This window comes from Plecotus auritus, assembly GCF_963455305.1.
Source record: "Plecotus auritus genome assembly, chromosome: 1".
Classification (NCBI taxonomy): domain Eukaryota; kingdom Metazoa; phylum Chordata; class Mammalia; order Chiroptera; family Vespertilionidae; genus Plecotus; species Plecotus auritus.
In genome coordinates, this window is record NC_137770.1 from 217,406,651 (window position 1) to 217,425,574 (window position 18,924).

General features: G+C 42.9%; 1 protein-coding gene across 1 annotated transcript in view; it reads left to right on the forward strand.

The window, feature by feature from the left end:
• The window catches only part of TXK (TXK tyrosine kinase), a gene marked incomplete at both ends in the record, with an annotated part of 68,119 nt that extends 54,195 nt beyond the window's left edge, over positions 1-13,924 (forward strand). Inside the window, 5 exons of the mRNA XM_080666945.1 lie at positions 1,741-1,957; positions 5,849-5,913; positions 9,682-9,800; positions 11,541-11,698; positions 13,856-13,924. Coding sequence (XP_080523071.1) covers positions 1,741-1,957; positions 5,849-5,913; positions 9,682-9,800; positions 11,541-11,698; positions 13,856-13,924 — 628 coding nt within the window. The remainder of the gene's footprint in view (positions 1-1,740; positions 1,958-5,848; positions 5,914-9,681; positions 9,801-11,540; positions 11,699-13,855) is intronic.
• Positions 13,925-18,924: the final 5,000 nt, after the last annotated feature.

Genomic DNA, 18,924 nt, shown 5'->3' on the forward strand with positions numbered 1-18,924 from the left:
TACCCCGTTTAATTGGCATACCCATCCCCAAATGCTTTCTATTATATCACCTTGTGCTAGTTCCATCAAAGCCCTTGTCACTACTCCAAAGCTTCATATATATTTGTTTTGTTTCCCCTCCACTAGAACATAAGCTCCATAATAACAGGAGCTTATTTATCTCTCTTCTACAACCTGGTGAATACCTAAAATGATGACTAGCATGTGGTTCAAAATATATTTGTGGACTGCTGAGTGAGTTAATGAATCCTCACAATTCTATGAGGTAGATTCCATTAAGATCCCAATTTTATAGATGAGAAAAAGGAAATTTTGTAAACTTATCTAATTTGCCTACAGTCCCACAACAAAACATTGGTAGAGTTTCTAATTGAAATCAGAACTGTGAACTGTTTGGGCACAAAAGCCATGATCTTCAATTAACTAACATAATGATCAACAAACACTTATTGGGCAACTACTATAGGCCAGATCTTACAGCTGTTAACCAAAACTGCTGGCATCCTGTGTAGCTGTTCCTTTTCAGTAAAAGAACAACTTCAAATCTCTTCTGGGCTCTTAATCACTGTATTTTGAGATGGAGCCTAACGTGGGAGCCCACACGCATGAGGCTTCCAGAGCATGTGCTAAAGGTAATTTAGAAGAAAGAAATAAAACCAGTCTTTTCCATCTTAGACAACGTAAGCCCTTAAAAAGCTTATTAAATTAAAAAGTTACCTACATATTTTACCTTGGTTTATACTATTTATAATATATTCACATACGTGATCTCATTTATTGTTCACAAGGAAGAAGGATAGGTTTTGGCATCTCCATATCAGGTGTGAAGAAAACTGGGGTTTAGGAAGTTTAAGTAAGTTGCCTGGTCAGGCAGCCAATAGGAGATAAAACTTGAATCCAGCTCTTTGGATCAGGGGCATTACGTTTTCTTTAAATCATTTCAGCACTGCATTGCCTTTAAGGGATTATTCATTTCAGTTGTTGAACTATGGCTTTGTGTTTCTGGGTGTAGCTTATCGGTGGCAATATATTATATGGAGATATATGAACCGATTATATTTATAATCATAAAAATATATGTATAGTAATTTTAATTTTTTAAAGAACTTTTTAACTTGTATCTCATTTTATTCTTTATTTCTACATCATCATATCTTCATGCCAAAATAATTTAGATTTTGAAAGAAAAGTTTTAACATTGTATGGTCATATTACACAGAAATGTATAAGGTAAAAAACTGCAAACACCCCAATCTTCTTGCCTCCCTAAGTGTTTTTCTCCAGGGGTAATTAACGTTGATAATGAAGATTTTTAGTTAAAATCCTAGCCCTATAATTTAATTGAAATACATTTTTATTATTCCATTTTCTTTTTGTATGCATCATTCACTCTTTTGTCCCTCCTGTCTGCCCAGGATTTTTTGTCTGAGCAGCTATGGTTAAGAAGGTTAAAACTCGAGGAACAGAAATTCTGCAAGATCGGGGAAGGAGCAGCCGTAGTAAGGAAGCAAAAAGCATATGAAACAGAAAGGAGGAAACATAGAATATGGGGCATGTAATAGTCTGTATCTACAGTGACTTAGGCAGCCTGCTTACTCTCTGGACCCCACTTTCTTAGCGCAGACAGTGGACAGGAAGCTGCACTACTTTCGCTGTGGTTGGGTTCCTTTGGATCGTATCTCGATGGAGAAAATGTTATAGAGATGGCCAATGTTCACTGTGCATGTGTTTCTGCCACAGGAAACTATCCCATTCGAGGCTGGTTCAGCTCTACGGGGTATGCATCCAGCAGAAGCCCCTCTACATCGTGACGGAGTTTATGGAGAATGGCTGCCTGCTGAACTACCTCAGAGAGAGGAAAGGCAAGCTCAGGAAGGAGATGCTGCTGAGCATGTGCCAGGACGTATGTGAAGGGATGGAGTATCTGGAGAGAAACTGCTTCATTCACAGGGACTTAGTAAGTGTGGTGCAATTTCGCTGATTATTTTATGTAGCATACTTATGTTCAGAAGGACGTGACAATTTAGGACTTTTGATACTTTGAATAATGCATATGCTGGCTTAATTTTAAAGCATTTTCTTCTTCATGCAATTTGTTCGGAAGTGTAACTTTATTTATTTATTGTCTTTATTTTTTCTTTATTGATTAAGGTATTACATATGTGTCCTTATTCCCCCATTGCCCCCTCCCCAACCCCCTTCATGCCCTCACCCCCCCCTGGTGACTGTGTCCATTGGTTAGGCTTATATGCACGCATACAAGTCCTTTGGTTGATCTCTCCCCCTTACCTGCCCCGACCTCCCTCTGAGGTTTGAGGGTTTGATCCATGCTTCTCTGTCTCTGGATCTATTTTTGTTCATCAGTTTATGTTGTTCATTATATTCCACAAATGAGTGAGATCATGTGATGTATATCTTTCTCTGACTGGCTTATTTTGCTTAGCATAATGCTCTCCAATTCCATCCATGCTGTTGCAAATGGTAAGAATTCCTTCTCTTTTACTACAGTGTAGTATTTTATTGTGTAGATGTACCACAGTTTTTTAATCCACTCATCTGCTGATGGGCACTTAGGCTGTTTCCAAATCTTAGCTATGGTGAATTGTGTTGCTATGAGCATAGGGGTGCATATATCCTTTCTGATTGGTGATACTTTTCGAAAGAGGACATAAGGAAGGCCAAGAGACATGAAAACATGCTCAAAGTCAGTAATCATCCAAGAGATGCAAATCAAAACGACAACGTAGTACCATCTCACACCTGTCAGAATGGCTATTATCAACAAATCAACAAATGACAAGTGCTGATGAGGATGCGGAGAAAAAGGAACCCTCGTGCACTGCTGGTGGGAATGCAGACTGGTGCAGCCACTGTGGAGAACAGTATGGCGTTTCCTCAAAAAACTAAAAATGGAACTCCCATTTGACCCAGTGATCCCACTTCTAGGAATGTAGCTTTATTTTTAATTGCCCAGTTGATGCTGTAGCCAAGTAAGGTGCTACCTTAAATATGCCTTAAACTAATCAACCACCATGCTATAAAACTAATTCACTTTTCTTTCCTCTCTCACTCTTTCCCCTCCCTCCCTCCCTCCATCCCTCCCTCCCTTCCTCCCTCCCAGTAATCAAATAGGCATTGAGTCCCTAGTAAATGCCAAGAGCTCTGCCAAGCATTGGAGATACAATAGCTAAGAACATGCTCCAGTGGTTCTCACCAGGGTATGAAACCGCCCCATGTGGACATGGTTTGGTTCTAACAGGATTGCATCAGCATTACTGACATTAATGAGAGGACTAGAAATACTAAACTATTCTGTTTTGTAATGTTCAGAATAGTCCAAGTAAACAAACAAACAAACAAACAAACATACAAACAGAGTCAAGGCTTATCTTGCCCCAAATGCTAAGAGTCTGCTTTCCTGCTTTGCTTATTCCCCTTGAAAAACATTTTCTAGCTACTCCATATTTGTTCATGATATTCATACTGTTCCTTCTATGCCCTTCCATGTCTAATTTCTAAGCCCAAAAAGAACTCCGACGAGCATTCTGTGAGAAATCCCTGCTATTGGCACCTAGAGGTAATCCTGTACTCCCATCACCATGACCAGAATGACCATATTATTCATCACTCTGACTGAAATATTTTGGAGAGAGATAGGAGGCATAATTTCATTGGCCCCAGGACACCATTGCTTGTCCTACATGACTTAGAATTCATGGAATTTATTATTTTATTATTTCTACTTCCTAATTGTTTTTATTGTTTACACAAATGCTAGATTCTAAACTCCTGGAGATCAAGGCCTAGGAGCTTTTAAAACATCACAATACCAGATAATACCCCAGACCGATTAAACCAGGATCTCTGGAAGTGGAATCCTGCCATCAATATTTTTTGAAACATGTCCTGGAAAGTCCCCTGTGCAGTCAAGATCGAGAACCACTGCTCCAGAGCTGGGCTGCCTGGGTTGAAATCCGCCTCTGTTTCTTACCAGCTAAGAAGCTAGTTAACTAGTAAAGTGGTGTTGATTATAAGCACCTCCCTCATGTGGGCTTATTGGGAGGGTTACATGATTAATATGAATAAGCACTTAACTCAGTGCTCTGCTCACAGAAGAGCTCGGCAATGCTAACTATTGTTATTACATAGCAGGACCATTCTTTCGCATCCCTCCTGGCATATTCCCCAGTGTCTAGCACCAAGTAGCTATCAAGCAGATTTTGGAGTGGGTGGATTTGGCATCCATTCCACCTAGCTCACCTTCCTAAACTCTGCAGGTCTGTCTTTCCTGATGAGGGTTAGAATTTAAAACTCGGGTGACGGTTCTGATCATTCTCTTTGCTCCAAGGGTCTTCTTGCAGACCTTCCTTCATTGTTTTCCTTCATCTCTCCATTGTTTTCTTTTGTGTTCTATTTTATCCACCTAGATACCACTTAAAATATATTAGCTAACAAGGAGTCTTTCCCTGTCAAGGGCTTACCATGTGGTTTGTCTTTGAGATTGCCAGCCCTTGCCTTGTCACCATCTTCCCAACTGGCTCCTTCTGACTTAACCATTTCAAGGTTCTTGCTTTTATTTTAGGACTAATTACACCACAAAAATTTGATAAGAGAAAAATTCTATCAAACTAACCTAAATAATAATTTTCTTGATTAGGTTGACTGAAAATAGAATGATTGGCAGCAGATAGATCATATTTGCATTATATAGTCCTATATTTAGTTCGCTGTGGTAATATTAAGAAACTAGAGTCCTGGTGCATGAAATGTGTGCATGGGTGGGGGGTGTCCCTCAGCCCAGCCTGCACCCTCTCCAATCTGGGACCCCTCGAGGGATGTTCAGTGGGATCAGGTCGAAACGGGCAGTCGGATATCCCTCTCACAATCTAGGACTGCTAGCTCCCAACCACTGGCCTGCCTGTCTGATTGCCCCTGATTGCTTCTGCCTGCCAGCCTGATCACACCCTAACCACTCCCCTGCCAGTTTGATCGACAATTAACTGCTCCCCTGCCAGCCCAGTTGCCCCTAACTGCCCTCCCCTGCTGGCCTGGACACCCCCAACTGTCCTCCCCTGCAGGCCTGGTCACCCCCAACTTCCCTCCCCTGCAGGCCTGGTCCCTCCCCAACTGCCCTCTCCTGCAGGCCTGGTCACCCCTAACTGCCCTCCCCTGCTGGCCTGGTTGCCCCCAACTGCCCTCCCCTGCCAGCCATCTTGTGGCAGCCATCTTGTGTCCACATGGGGGTGGCCATCTTTGACCACATGGGGGCAGCCAACTTGTGTGTTGGAGTGATAGTCAATTTGCATAGTCTTTTTTATATAGGATGTGAAAGTATCATTATAAATAGTTATATTCAATGAGATGTAAGTTTTAAAATACAAGTCCTCAATTTTTATTAGCAATGATATGTCCCAAAAATATGTAATGACTATCCCTTATTTGTCATGTATATTGAGCCTTCTTTTTATTTAAGATACATTTTAAAATACACACTATTTTTTATGTCAAGATTCATAGTTTACCATCTTTATTTAAGAGGATTCCCTCATTAAGATTGAGTTAATATTCATATTTATTGAGGATACTTTTTGAAAATATAAAAAATCTTTAAAAAGTGTTACAATTTCTTTTCACTTTTTTGTTCTTTCTTTAAAGAATTATTAAAATCTCCCATGTGAGGGCAGATATGCCAAATCACATACATCAACCACCACAGGTGCCACCATAAAAATAACAGGCTGCCCACATAGAGAAGTAGGCTGGGGCCCAAATAAACTAAGGAAAAGGAAAGTAGAAACTTGAAAGAAAAACTTAATATTCAAACTCAGGTTCTCTTCTTCTTTTATAGGCGGCAAGAAATTGTTTGGTCAGTTCTACAAGTATAGTAAAAATTTCGGACTTCGGAATGACAAGGTACATAATATATTTTGCTATTGTTTACTCATAAGAGAAAATCTTGTATTTGTCTACTGACAAACTGAAAGGTGTTATTGGCTTTGCTTTTTCCCCCTGTTAATGTGGCTGTATGGCCTGCTGACCCACTTTAGGACATGCACCAATTTTAACTGTGAGGTAAATGGATACTTTGGGCTATTCTGATCTCTTTTCATATATCATTAAAAAAACTGTGACATATACTAAAATTAAGAGTAATTTCTCAGTCTACTCATTATATGTGTAAGATTAAGAAAGAAGCACTAATAAAAGAGTAATATGCTAATTAGACTGGAAGATCTTCTGGAGACCTTCCGGACAAAGCCATGGTGGCGGGGCCGAGGCAGAGGTGGTTAGGGGCAATCAGGCCAGCAGGGGAGAGCAGTTAGGGGGATCAGGCTGGCAGGGGAGGGCAGTTAGGGGGATCAGGCCAGCAGGTGAGAGCAGTTGGGGGTTATTGGGCTGGCAGGGGAGGGCAGTTGGGGGCGATCAGGCAGGCAGGCAGAGAGATTAGGGGCGATCAGGCAGGCAGGCAGGTGAGTGGTTAGGAGCCAGCGGTCCCAGATTGTGAGAGGGATGTCCGACTGCCTGTTTAGGCCAGATCCCTGTGGCAGTAGGACATCCCCCGAGGGTCCCCGATTGGAGAGGCTGCAGGCTGGGCTGAGGGGAACCCCCCCCCGGGGGTGTGTCCCTCAGCCCAGCCTGCACCCTCTCCAATCGGGGACCCCTCGAGGGATGTCCGACTGCCCGTTTAGGCCTGATCCTGGTAGGATCATGCCTAAACGGGCAGTCGGACATCCCTCTCACAATCCAGGACTGTTGGCTCCCAACTGCTCGCCTGCCTGCCTTCCTGATTGCCCCTAACCGCTTCTGCCTGCCAGCCTGATCACCCCCTAACCACTCTCCTGCCAGCCTGATTGATGCCTAACTGCTCCCCTGCCAGCCTCTTTGCCCCTAACTGCCCTCCCCTGTAGGCCTGGTTACCCCTAACTGCCCTTCCCTGCAGGCCTGGTCAACCCTAACTACCCTCCCCTGCAGGCCTGGTCCCCCCCAACTGCTCTCCCCTGCAGGCCTGGGTCCTCCCCAACTGCCCTTCCCTGCAGTTCCGTTAGCCCCCAACTGCCCTCCCCTTCTGGCCTGGTCACCCCTAACTGCCTTCCCCTGCTGGCCTGATCGCCCACAACTGCCCTCCCTGGCAGGCCTGGTCCCTCCCAACTGCCCTCCCCTGCTGGCCATCTTATGGCAGCCATCTTGTGTCCACATGGGGTCAGCCATCTTTGACCACATGGGGGCAGCCATCTTGTGTTGGAGTGATGGTCAATTTGCATATTACTCTTTTATTAGATAGGATAGAGGCCTGGTGCATGGGTGGTGGCCAACTGGTTTGCCCTGAAGGGTGTCCCGGATCAGGGTGGGGGTTCCCTTGGGGCGTGGGGCGGCCTGGGCGAGGGGCCTGCGGTGGTTTGCAGGCCAGCCACGCCCACCGGTGACCCAAGTGGAGGCCCTGGGATCTGGGATTTATTTATCTTCTACAATTGAAACTTTGTGTCCTTAAGCAGAGCCAAGCCTCCTGCTTGCTCTGTGGCCACAGCCATTTTTGTTGGGATTTATTTATCTTCTATAATTGAAACTTTGTTGCCTTGAGTAGAGGCCTGGGCCTGTCAGGGTGTGCAGAAAGCTTGGCTTCCTCCATTGCCGGGAAAACCCAAGCCTCCTGCTCATTCGGTGGCCGCAGCCATCTTGGTTGGGTTAATTTGCATACTTGCTCCTGATTGGCTGGTAGGCGTAGCTTGTGGGTGTAGCAGAGTGATGGTTAATTTGCATACTACTCTTTTATTAGATAGGATATATATATAGCTATCTATATTTCTGAAAGAAAAAATAATAAATTTGTTTGCTCAGTTCTGATTTTTCTATGTCATCATCATACATCCCTATTATCTGCCGTAGGAGTTGACTTTCAGTCTACAGCTCAATAGTGTAAAAAATCTAGCCATATTCTTTATAACTCCTTGCAGTTTATATTCTGGACCCTTTCCTTCAGGTTGCTAAAAATTTAATTTCAGTCAATTTACAGTTTCTCCTTGACTCTCATCAGGGCCCAAATCCCAGTTCTGTGTGTTTCTTGGGGCCATAGTACTGGTAGGGAGATGGCCTGTTTGCTCTTTGTTATTGTCTCTTGTCCATTGACACTGGCTTCCTTGCAGTCACCATCCTCTTGTTTTGTGCTTGGCTGGCCATCCACACAGGTGGCCACTGACTCATCCCGAGTTTCTATCTGCAAGATTCCTTCACAGCTGACGTTCCTGTGGGCTATCTAAGGCCCCATTTCCCTGGGCACATCCAGAGCTTCTTGTTCTCTGTGATCTTTCTGCCTTCCCTGGGCTCCATCTGGGAAAGAAGGCACAGGTTCTGTTTTGCTTTTGAATTCCACTAACCTATTGTGGTGAAGTGGGGTCTTCTTTCTCTGCTATGTGATTGGGGCAGCTCATGTAGGGTGCAGGGTCAGTTCTCTATCTCAGCCACCCACTGAGGTCTACTATTTCTACCTACTTCCCGGCTCAAGGGGCCTTTTCTAGAGGGACAGATGGTAGTGGTGATGGGGGTAGGTCTCACTCTTATTCTCCCAAATGAGCCATTCCCCCAAATATTTTGTTAATAATTCCATCCTTCGCCTTCTCTAGAAACTCAAAATCTATGAAAAATGGTTCTTTCCCTTTTGTTTTCTATGATTCATTCTTTCCCTTTAGTAGAATGACTTCTGGTTCAGTGAAGACCTTAAAGATGAGGTGAGATAGAGTATGTGGGGAAAAGAAGTGCAATGTGGGGAAGCATTAATAAATAAATGTAAAAATACTATACTACATACTCAAGACAAGAGGCTACATAACACATGTTAATGATCCTCTCTTCTCTCCAGATGCCCATTCTTGGATATTTCTGCAAATATCCAAAAAAAAGAGATTATTGAATTCTCAAAAAAAAGAGAAGATTTAATTTCTTTTTTTTAAAAAATATATTTTATTGATATTTTTGCAGAGAGGAAGGGAGAGGGATAGAAAGCTAGAAACATCGATCAGCTGCCTCCTGCACACCCCCCACTGGGGATGTGCCCGCAGCCAAGGTACATGCCCTTGACCGGAATCGAACCCGGGACCCTTCAGTCCACAGGCCGACGCTCTATCCACTGAGCCAAACCGGTTTTGGCATAATTTCTTTGTTATTTTCTAAAGGAGGTGGTAGCTATTACTGATTTCTTTCCCTATAGGGTCATTTTAATGCACTAGAAATTTTCCACCTCAAATATATTATGTTCAAATACTTTTATTTCTCCCTTCTCTGTCCCACAAAAAATATGCAGAAAGACAAGAAGACATTCAGCTGTGAATTTCTTTTTTTATTATATTTTTATTTTTATTTCCTTTTTATAACCTTGGTTGCTAGACCATTCAGCACACTTCTTTGCAGATTTTATTGTAATTAACATAATAAGTAGGGTATGTTTTGGACTGAAGCATGGCTATGGTTTTCTGAGACCCAAATAAAATAAATAAAATTGAGGCTTGGCTTGGAAAAGAAACACTATAAGGACTGCTTTCCCACTTTGAAAACAAAAAGGGAGGGTCTGCAGAACTTTTGGCGGGTAAAACACGTTGTCTTCTGGAACTGACTTCACTGAAGGGACTTGAAGTAAATAACTTGGAGGTAACACAAAACACAATGTGCTTTGCAATCTGATGGCTGTAGGTATGTTTTGGATGATGAATACATCAGTTCTTCTGGAGCCAAGTTCCCAGTCAAGTGGTCCCCTCCGGAAGTTTTCCATTTCAACAAGTACAGCAGCAAATCTGATGTCTGGTCATTTGGTGAGTGAATTTAATGTTCTTTTAATGGAGCTTTATGTCATAAAATAGGCCAGTCTCCTAAAATTTTGATTTCATAATAGGATGCAGCATTTGAAAACAGTGCTTTCTGTCTTAAGTGTTCTGAACACGCCCAGGCTGTCTTTGACAACTGGTGTCCTTCACATTCTGACATAAGTCTGCCTTTTGGATCTTTTCCTTTCCCACTGAGCACTTGCTGTGAAACCCTAAGAGGGTATAGAGCAGCCGTGGGCAAACTACGGCCCGTGGGCCGGATCCGGCCCGTTCAGCTGTTCTATCCGGCCCGCGGAGCCGAAAGAGTGGAGGGTTCTCTTGCTCTCCCCTCCACTCCTTTACTTTGAATTTATATTAGTTCACACAAACACTCCATCCATGCTTTTGTTCCGGCCCTCCGGTCCAGTTTAAGAACCCATTGTGGCCCCCGAGTCAAAAAGTTTGCCCACCCCTGGTATAGAGTCTTCTGATCTAGAAAACAAACTCAGCCGACATGTCCACACCACAGAAACTTGTAAGGAAAACTGATCTTATGGGGTCATTGACTTTCGAATATGATTAATAAACTTCATTGTCTAACTGCTAAGCAACATCCCTTAATTTACTTCATTACTGTCAAATTTTATAGAATTTAGACATAGGCCTCCTTGGGATCTGTCAGTCGATATTTATATTGGGTAATGTTCTTCACTGAGAAAGAGACACTGTAGACCTATGCCCAATGGAGTCTGTTCTTTTAAATGATCTTCAAAGAGTGGCAACAAATGTGTGAGTATCTACTCTCTTTCACCCAGACTTTCCTGGATGGCTTCGTGGGTTTGGAGGAACAGCTATATCCTCAGCAGGGTGTGAATTTTATTGTCACAATAAGGTTCAACTTGTATCATTGATCTCATTAGCTCTCCACTGACATGTGGCAGTCCTGGCAGGTGACATTTTAAGCTCTTCTGGAGAGTTACGTTCTGAGACTAATGGATAGCAACCCAAGGGCCTCATCAAGTGGCTGCAGAACAATGAGAACTCCTGGAGTTTTACCTGTCCACTTGTCTCTCTTCAGCCCCTTGGACAAGTGAGGCTGTTATGCACCTGGAGTGGTGTCATTCTTAAGAACCCTCAGGCTCTAGCACAGGCCTGGCCTCTTACTCAATACCAAATACAAATTTGTAGAATAAGTGAATTATTAAATAAACTCAAATTGGGAGACTTGAAGAAGTTTCATGAATCAATCAGTTAACCAATCAACACCTGCTTATGTGCAGAGCCCTTGCTAGATGGTCTTGGGCTCAACCCAGCAGTCTAACTCCCAGTGTTGGAGCGGGATGCATGCCATCTACTAGCTGGTAAACTCGTGGTCTTAGCAGGCAGCAGAGCCTCAGACAATTCTGTCATTTTCTGTGCAACGGCAAAAAGGTTTATCGATTTCAGGGTGTGGGGACATGAGAATACTTACAAAGGAAAATGCTGGCAGCATTTTCTTCCAATAGGGAGGCAGACAAGGCCAATGGAAAAGGAAAGGCATTGTTTCCAACTGGAACATTTTCAGATTACAGGCCTGTTCTAAAACTAAGATGCACACAATCTGCTCCCTAGATGGACCTGCTCTCACTCTGGGTGATTATGGTGCAAAGACTGGAAGAGGAAGATAATGCCGTATCGTTTGAGACACTTCTTTCAGCTCTAAGTGACCATTTCTCTCTAACCTCTGGTTCTTGTGCATTATCTTTGCAGGCGTTTTGATGTGGGAAGTTTTTACAGAAGGGAGAATGCCTTTTGAAAATAAGTCAAATTTGCAAGTTGTGGAAGCCATTTCTAAAGGCTTCAGGCTGTACCGCCCTCGCCTGGCACCAATGTCCATCTATGAAGTCATGTACCACTGCTGGCATGAGGTGAGTGTCCCTCACTTTCCCATGAAGGTTGGCAGCTCCAGCATCTGAGAGCAGACCCGTGTATCACATACCTCACCGCAAGACCCCATCATCTCTGTTCCTTGGTAATGACCCCTGAGAGCCAGAAGCACTATTTCTCTCTCAAACTCCCACTGCAAAGTCATTAATCTATTTTGTTTTTAACAATGGCCTTTCATCTGAGGAATTCAGGATATTTTCCAAGTCTTATCTTTCTGAGATTGGTTCCTGCAGAAACTTGCTAATAAAGCCTCAGAGATTAGCTGGTTTACACCTTTTAGGAACTGGTGGGTGTGAACTAAGGGTAGAATCAGGTTTGTTAAACTTCCACATTGAGAGAGAAGGATGGTGTTTTTACTTACTTCACTCTACTAATTTGTCTTGCTTTTCTAAGGCTAAAAGTAGTGGGTTTCATCTCTCTTGGGGCACTCAGGACTCTTGATAGAGAGATTAAACCAGAACAGAATGAAGGCAGAAAGGGTGCCAGCAACTTCTACTCAGGAAATGATCTTTAGGGAGCCCAATTTCTCTTTTTCTTAAAATGGTAAGCTTAAAAATAAAGCCAGAAGGGTTTATATCTCACTACTGTCTTTTCCGGGCATTGATTCAACACACCTCTCCTGTCATATCAGACTCCCCAGTGATTTTGTTAGCTCCTCTCTTTCCAGCTGACAGTTTCAGCCCAGAAAAACCACAGCTGGGTGAGGAGTTTCCTCCTGGCTGAAAAAGAAACCACTTGATTTCCAGTCCACAAACACTGGAAAATTCAATATTTCGAGAGTGATGTGGTTGTTTATATCCAGCAAAGTATTAATTTTATAAAGATACCTGGTGTATGAAAATATTTTATATATGACTAACTGCTCTGCAAGGAATCTTGTAGGCTTTTAGTAGCAAACAGCTGTCTTAAGAGCAACTTTGCATTAACATTGTAAATAGCTCAGGAATTACATATTGTACTAGGAGCCCAGCGTGCGATTCGAAATCGCGCGGCGCCGCCCACCCTCGAATCGCTGGTCTGGCCCTGCCTCCCTCTTAGGCCCTCGAAGCAGCCACGGCCACTGCTGATCAAGCCCTCCCCAGAGCAGGCGCGCCGAGGCCCCTGCCGCCCCACCCCCGACGCTGCTCACGCAACCTCCTTGTATCTGGTCGACCCGTTAGGGCGTCCCGGTTAATTAGCATATTTCTCTATTTTATATAGATATAGATATGTATGTATACATATACATACAATAAAATACCTATTGAAATTTTATATTTTGTGGGGAGGAGACAAAGAAGGGGCAAGTGACATCAGTCTCAAAGAACAGTTGGAACACGATTAAAGCAGTGTTTTGGTTATGTTGATGTACTTGTTTGCAAAGTTGATTTTGCCTACAACTTTTTAATGTAATCTAAAAGCCCTAAGGACTTAGGCGCCTCTAAATCCAACATGATAATAATAGCCTTGATACACACGTTTCATAGTCTCTAGTAACTGTGGAACTTCAGCCCCTACAAAACTTCACAATGTATTCTTGGAATTTCAAGGAGGATTCTCACATGAGCTCACATCTTCTTTTGCTCTTTTTTATTGTTCAAAAGCCACTAAGGGCGTCTGTCTCCCCACTAACCCTGCCGCCTCTGGCCTTGGTGAGAATGTGGGCTACCATGAGTAGCTGCATGTGGGAGCCTAGTACTCTAGATGCCCCCTCTTCCCCGCTCTTCCTCATGTCTATCAAATTATCCAAATTGATCGTGGGCAGCACTGGCCAACAGAACCTTCCGTGATGATGGAAATGCGCTATGTCTGTGCTATCCAATATGGTAGCCACGCCTGGCCTTGAAGACTTGCAGAGTGGCTGGTGTGACTGGAAACTGAGTTTTAAAATGGACTTAATTGAATTAGTTGAAATTTAAATAGCCGCCTGTGGCTAGTGTTTGCAGCTCTAGCCATTTTATCTTTGCAATGCTCTCTACTCTTACATTTTCACTTCATAGCTCACTCCACTGCCAATCATGCCCCGTGGGACAGCCAAGGTATCTTTCTCTCCCATTTGTGGAGAACCAGCCTGGATCCAGGTCCGTGCCGGCAAGTTCCAGAACTGGTGTCTGAGTGAGTCTGAAGCTGAGCTGACCACCTCTGCTTCCCTTTTCCAGAAACCCAAAGGCCGCCCTACGTTTGCTGAGCTGCTGCGGGTTCTCTCTGAGATTGCAGAAACTTGGTGACTTGAGTGGAATGCCAACCCAGACGATCATGTTGTAAAATTGTTTCAAAAGGAAATGCTGTGTGGGTCACTGATGGTGAATATCTCCTTCAGAGTTGCTGCCTCTTGGAAACATTATCAAGATCACAGGCGTCCCAAGCTTTTTATTACATTTAAGAATATCCTGACAACAGATTTCCTACATGTTTGAGAGGGACTTCTAAACGCTTCATTCTTCATGTCCTATTTATGAAGATGGAAAAAATGCTCTGTCGTATTTATAAGAATAGCCCTGAGAACCCCTGAGGGTACATGGAAACATGATTCTTTCAGGGTGAAAGAAATTTGTCTCCTGAAGAGGAGTGACACTCCTTACTGCAGTCAGCCATGCACAGAAGAGGAACATAAATTTTGCCAACTCCTGGACTAAAGGACCTCCCCTTCAGAATCTCATGCTTTTGATCTACGCAGATCTTTATAGAAACCTACCTTCATTTCACAAACCGCATGTCTGTGAGCAGCCTGGACCTGTCCTGTATAGTCTTCCCTATATTATTTGACAAATGGTTTTTGCACATATCTGATACTTTTGGAGACAGTTTCTTATATTCCAGTTTTAAACACTGTTGTAGGAGATAACCCACATTCTTCTTTGTACAGGTCCTGGTAACATTTCCCTTCCCAGTAATCCCCATTGTGGGGACTCTGGCCAGAGTACACTGGATGTTAAAGGCCCATTTGCCATAAGCATGCAAAAAGGCAATGACTCAGCAGTATCACTATACGTACTGTGCAGGCGCACCCTTATATAACCTACTCATGTTCATGTAGCACAGATGTCACTAATTGGCATGAGGCCTCTTTTGTTTGAGTGAGTATATAAGGTGCGTCACTGACGAGGCAGTTGTCTGCTTTGTTTGTAGTAAAGCATGACCCACCTCCCTATGGCTGCTCATGTCTTCTTCCAATTCCTGGCATCCAAAGAAATCAAGTCCATAGCAGAGGAACTTGGACCCAACATCCATTGTCAGGGGCAATTCAGAGCCTGAATTTCAATTCCAAGATTTCACACTTTGTCCATGTGACATTGGACAATAAGAAGTCTTATTTTGTCATAAAAAGTACCTCCTGCACCTTACCAGAAGATGACTTGGTTTTTCCACAAGAACAAGAGGGAGGCAAAAGTAAGACAACCAATTGTTCCATCAGGCTCCTTCGTTTCTGAAGTCCAGGGTTTTGGATTCATGGTTAAGCAACCAGCAGTCATAAGATAAAATCTTAATTTCTTATGCACTGTTTGTAGGAACGATGGGAAATTAATCTTTATCATTCTTAGGGCTTCAGAAGTTCCATGTGAAGAAGGTTATGATGAAAGCACACGTATCATTACCATGGGGTCTAACAACAGGAGCCCATTATTTTTATGCTATCCTGCCCTGCACCATGGTTCTGAAGGAACTTGTTTTATAATTCTCTTTAAATCCTAACTTGCTGGCTGTCAGTAGTTGTGATTTTTAAATCATATTTGCCCACTCTAAGAATGACATCTTTGAATGTCAATAGTATCCAATAAATGTGCATTGAAATAATCGGGCACAAGAAGAATCTTGGTAACTCAAGTGGTGGTCTCAGACATGTTCATCTGAGACACTGTGCCATTTCTGATATTATCACCTGCTTTTCCTCATGGATTCTGCTACGGGGAGGGAAGACAGAGGGCTCCTACTACTGAGACTATAGTTCAAGTAAAATCATGTGAAAGTCTAGCTCAAGAGACCATGAGTCCATTAAGCAGCAAAAGCAGAGGGAGGGAAGGTTAATGTCATAACAGGAAATAAAGTAGTACCAATATATGCAGTAAGGTGTCTTTCTCGGGTTTTACTAAGCTTAGTAGTCCTCACTCTCCCCTCAAAAGAAAACAACAACGTACCAAACACTGAAATGCTGGGAGTGCCTATAGAGAATCTGCCACCACTATCAATGCACGCAGGGAGACAGAGCACGGAGCAGAGTGGTGGTACAGGTAAGTTATCCTGGAGGTCATAGGGTGGCAGCTGGGACTTCTAAGAGCATCTATGGTGATGGAAGGCAAGTTCTATTCCTTCTGTTTTAACATTTTAGAAAAGTTTGAAACACCAAATTAGGAACAGGAATCATGAAGGTAACTGAGACTCAGATAATGTGTGGATTTGGAATGTCTATGGACAGAGAGTCAGCATTCCCTGTCTAACAGAAGAAAATTTTCCTTAAGAAGTAGTCAGGCAACTCCCTTTGGGAGGGAGTTGTTTGGCAACCGATCTTTGTATTAGTTATTGACATGAGCTCTCTGTGGGTGGCTTGACTAGTTAAGGATGAGATAGTTCAATAGTTAAACAGTTCTGCATAAGGAATGGACAGGAAGTTTAGAGGTTGATTTTATGTGAGAGCCCTAAAAAGGAGAAGACAGGAAGTCAAAGGAGAGAGGGAAGCTCAGAAAAACAGAGTGAACTTGGAGGCCAAGCAGAATACATGATCAGTGTAAATAGCCTTTTGGCAAGAAGAGCCAAACAATGTTTTTTGTTTAGTAAACTTTGAATTGAAGTACAATACATGGTCCCACCACTGCATTGGTGACATGTTTGAGTGGCAATCAAACTCACAAGACACCATAGTATTTAATCCAGCACTAAGTTTACTTGGCTGTTTAGAAAGATCCAGGACAGGAAAAGAGTATGCACAGCCCTCAGTTCCAATGGAAGCCTACCAGTTCTCCATGTGCATAGATGCTCGGGTCCCTCCTCATCTGCCAGGAGAGTGTATGCTTGCCGGCAATGAGGCCATGATGTGTGGTGTTCATCTTGATGCAAAAAAAGCTTATTTCTTGGTTTTCTATCTGTCATTTAGGCCTGCAGTTCACAGGCCTCCCAACCCATGTGCTGTCTCACAGATCAGAGGTTTCACAGTGTACAAAACACATGTCAGGCCCTGGTACCCAACAGTCCGGATTTACCTTATCTTGGGACTTACCTGAGGGACTGGTAGTCCACTCAGGCAGGTAGGTCTAGATCTGGGAGAAAAACAGTACAGGACTGCTGTTGACCCTTGGCTCCCACACATAAAGTACACAAATTGTGTATATAGCTTAATTTTCACAAAGTGAGTACATCTGTGAAACTAGCACTAGATCAAGAAGTGGCACATTCCAGAATTTCAGACTCCATTCTCATTCCCTGTTCAAGTCATTACCCCAACAGCAATCAATATCCTGATTTCCAACACAAACTTTCTGTAAATAGAGTCCTATGGCATTGTACTCTTTGTGCCTGGCTTCTTACACTTAATATGTCTGTTTGGTTCATCTATGTTATATATAGGTAGTTGTATTTCATTCATTTTCATCTCTGTATAGTCTTCCATTATACAATTATACTGCAGGTTATTAATCTACAGTACTCTTGATGGATATTTGGACTGTTTCCAACTTTTGGCTATAGATCAGTGCTGCTATGAACATTCTTCTACATGTCTTTTGGTGAAAATATGTATGCACTTCAGTTAGGTATATCTAGGAATGGAATTGCAGGGCCAACAATTATGTGTATATTCAGCTTTTGTAAATAGTGCCAAACAGTGTTCCTAAGTGGATACAACCAGATTCATAACCCGCAGCACGGTATGAGTGTTCCAGCTGCTTCACATTCTCAACAACACTTGGAATTGTCTTGGCCATAACAATAGCTAAAGGGCTTTTATGGGCAAGAGTGTCTCATATTCAATTTTAACTTCCTTATTTGAGCTGTGCTACAATATGCTATCTACCCACTCACTCCCTGATCTTTGTTGTCAACATAACAGTATGCTATATGCCAGCGGTTGCCAACCTTTCAGACCTACAGACCACAATCTAAAATAAATAATATTTGAGAAGATTGAAGTAATGTAGGATGATAAAAAAAAAGAAATATTAGAGGTGTACTGCAGAGCAGAGAAGGGGGGTTTGATAGCAACAAAAACTTATGGAGAAATTATGAAAGATGTGGATGTACCATCATATGTAGGATGGACACACACAGAGAGCCATTTGTATTTTTAATTTATTTTTTTAAATATATTTTTATTGATTTCAGAGAGGAAGGGAGAGGGAGAGATAGAAACATCAATGATGAGAGTGAATCATTGATTGGCTGTCTCCTGCACACCTCCTACCAGGGATCGAGCCCGCATCCAGGCATGGGTTTGGTGATTTTTATGGTAAGCTGTCTAGGAAAGCTCAAAGTGCAGGTGATGAATTGATGAATCTGTTTGGATTGGAGTGGCATGCTCTGTTTACTGCTGTCACCTGTACCTATACACTCATTTATCTCTTGCTACTCTCCGATTTGCCCATGCTAGCCCTTGCAAATCCCAGACACCTTCTTATCTCAGACCTGTACACCTGTTGTACTCTACACTGGGAGTCCTTTTCCTGGGTATCTATATCGTTTGCTTCCTCATCACCTCCAGGTTGTTGCTCAAATGTCATTCTCTCTGTGAGAGATTTCTCTAATAACACTATTTAAAATTGTACCCTCACCATGAATATGCCCTGTCTACCTTTTCTGAAGAGTTCTGCTCTCAACACGATATAACAAATCATATAGGACTATTTATTTATTTGGTCTATTGTCTGCCCCGTTCCTCCTGCAACTGTAAACATGTGTGAGGTCAGGTATTTTTGACTGTTTTGTTCACTGCTGCATCCACCTGGCCCTCCTGTCTCAATGGTACCTTCAACCCATATAATACCACTTACCACTGTCCCTCTTTTCAAAACCACTGGTCTAGAGGATGTTTGCTTTTTACTTCCTCTTCCTGGCGTGGTCCTCTCACACTAGAATGATCTGAGACCTTTAGGGAAGTACAATTGCTCAGGTCCCACCATTTCACTCAGCTTTCCATTCTGACTTAACCGCTCTGAGGGGGACACAGGCATTGGTGGTTTTAAAACAAATTACCCCAAGTGATTCTCACCCAGAGTTGAGAACCACTGTTCTAGGTTCTCAA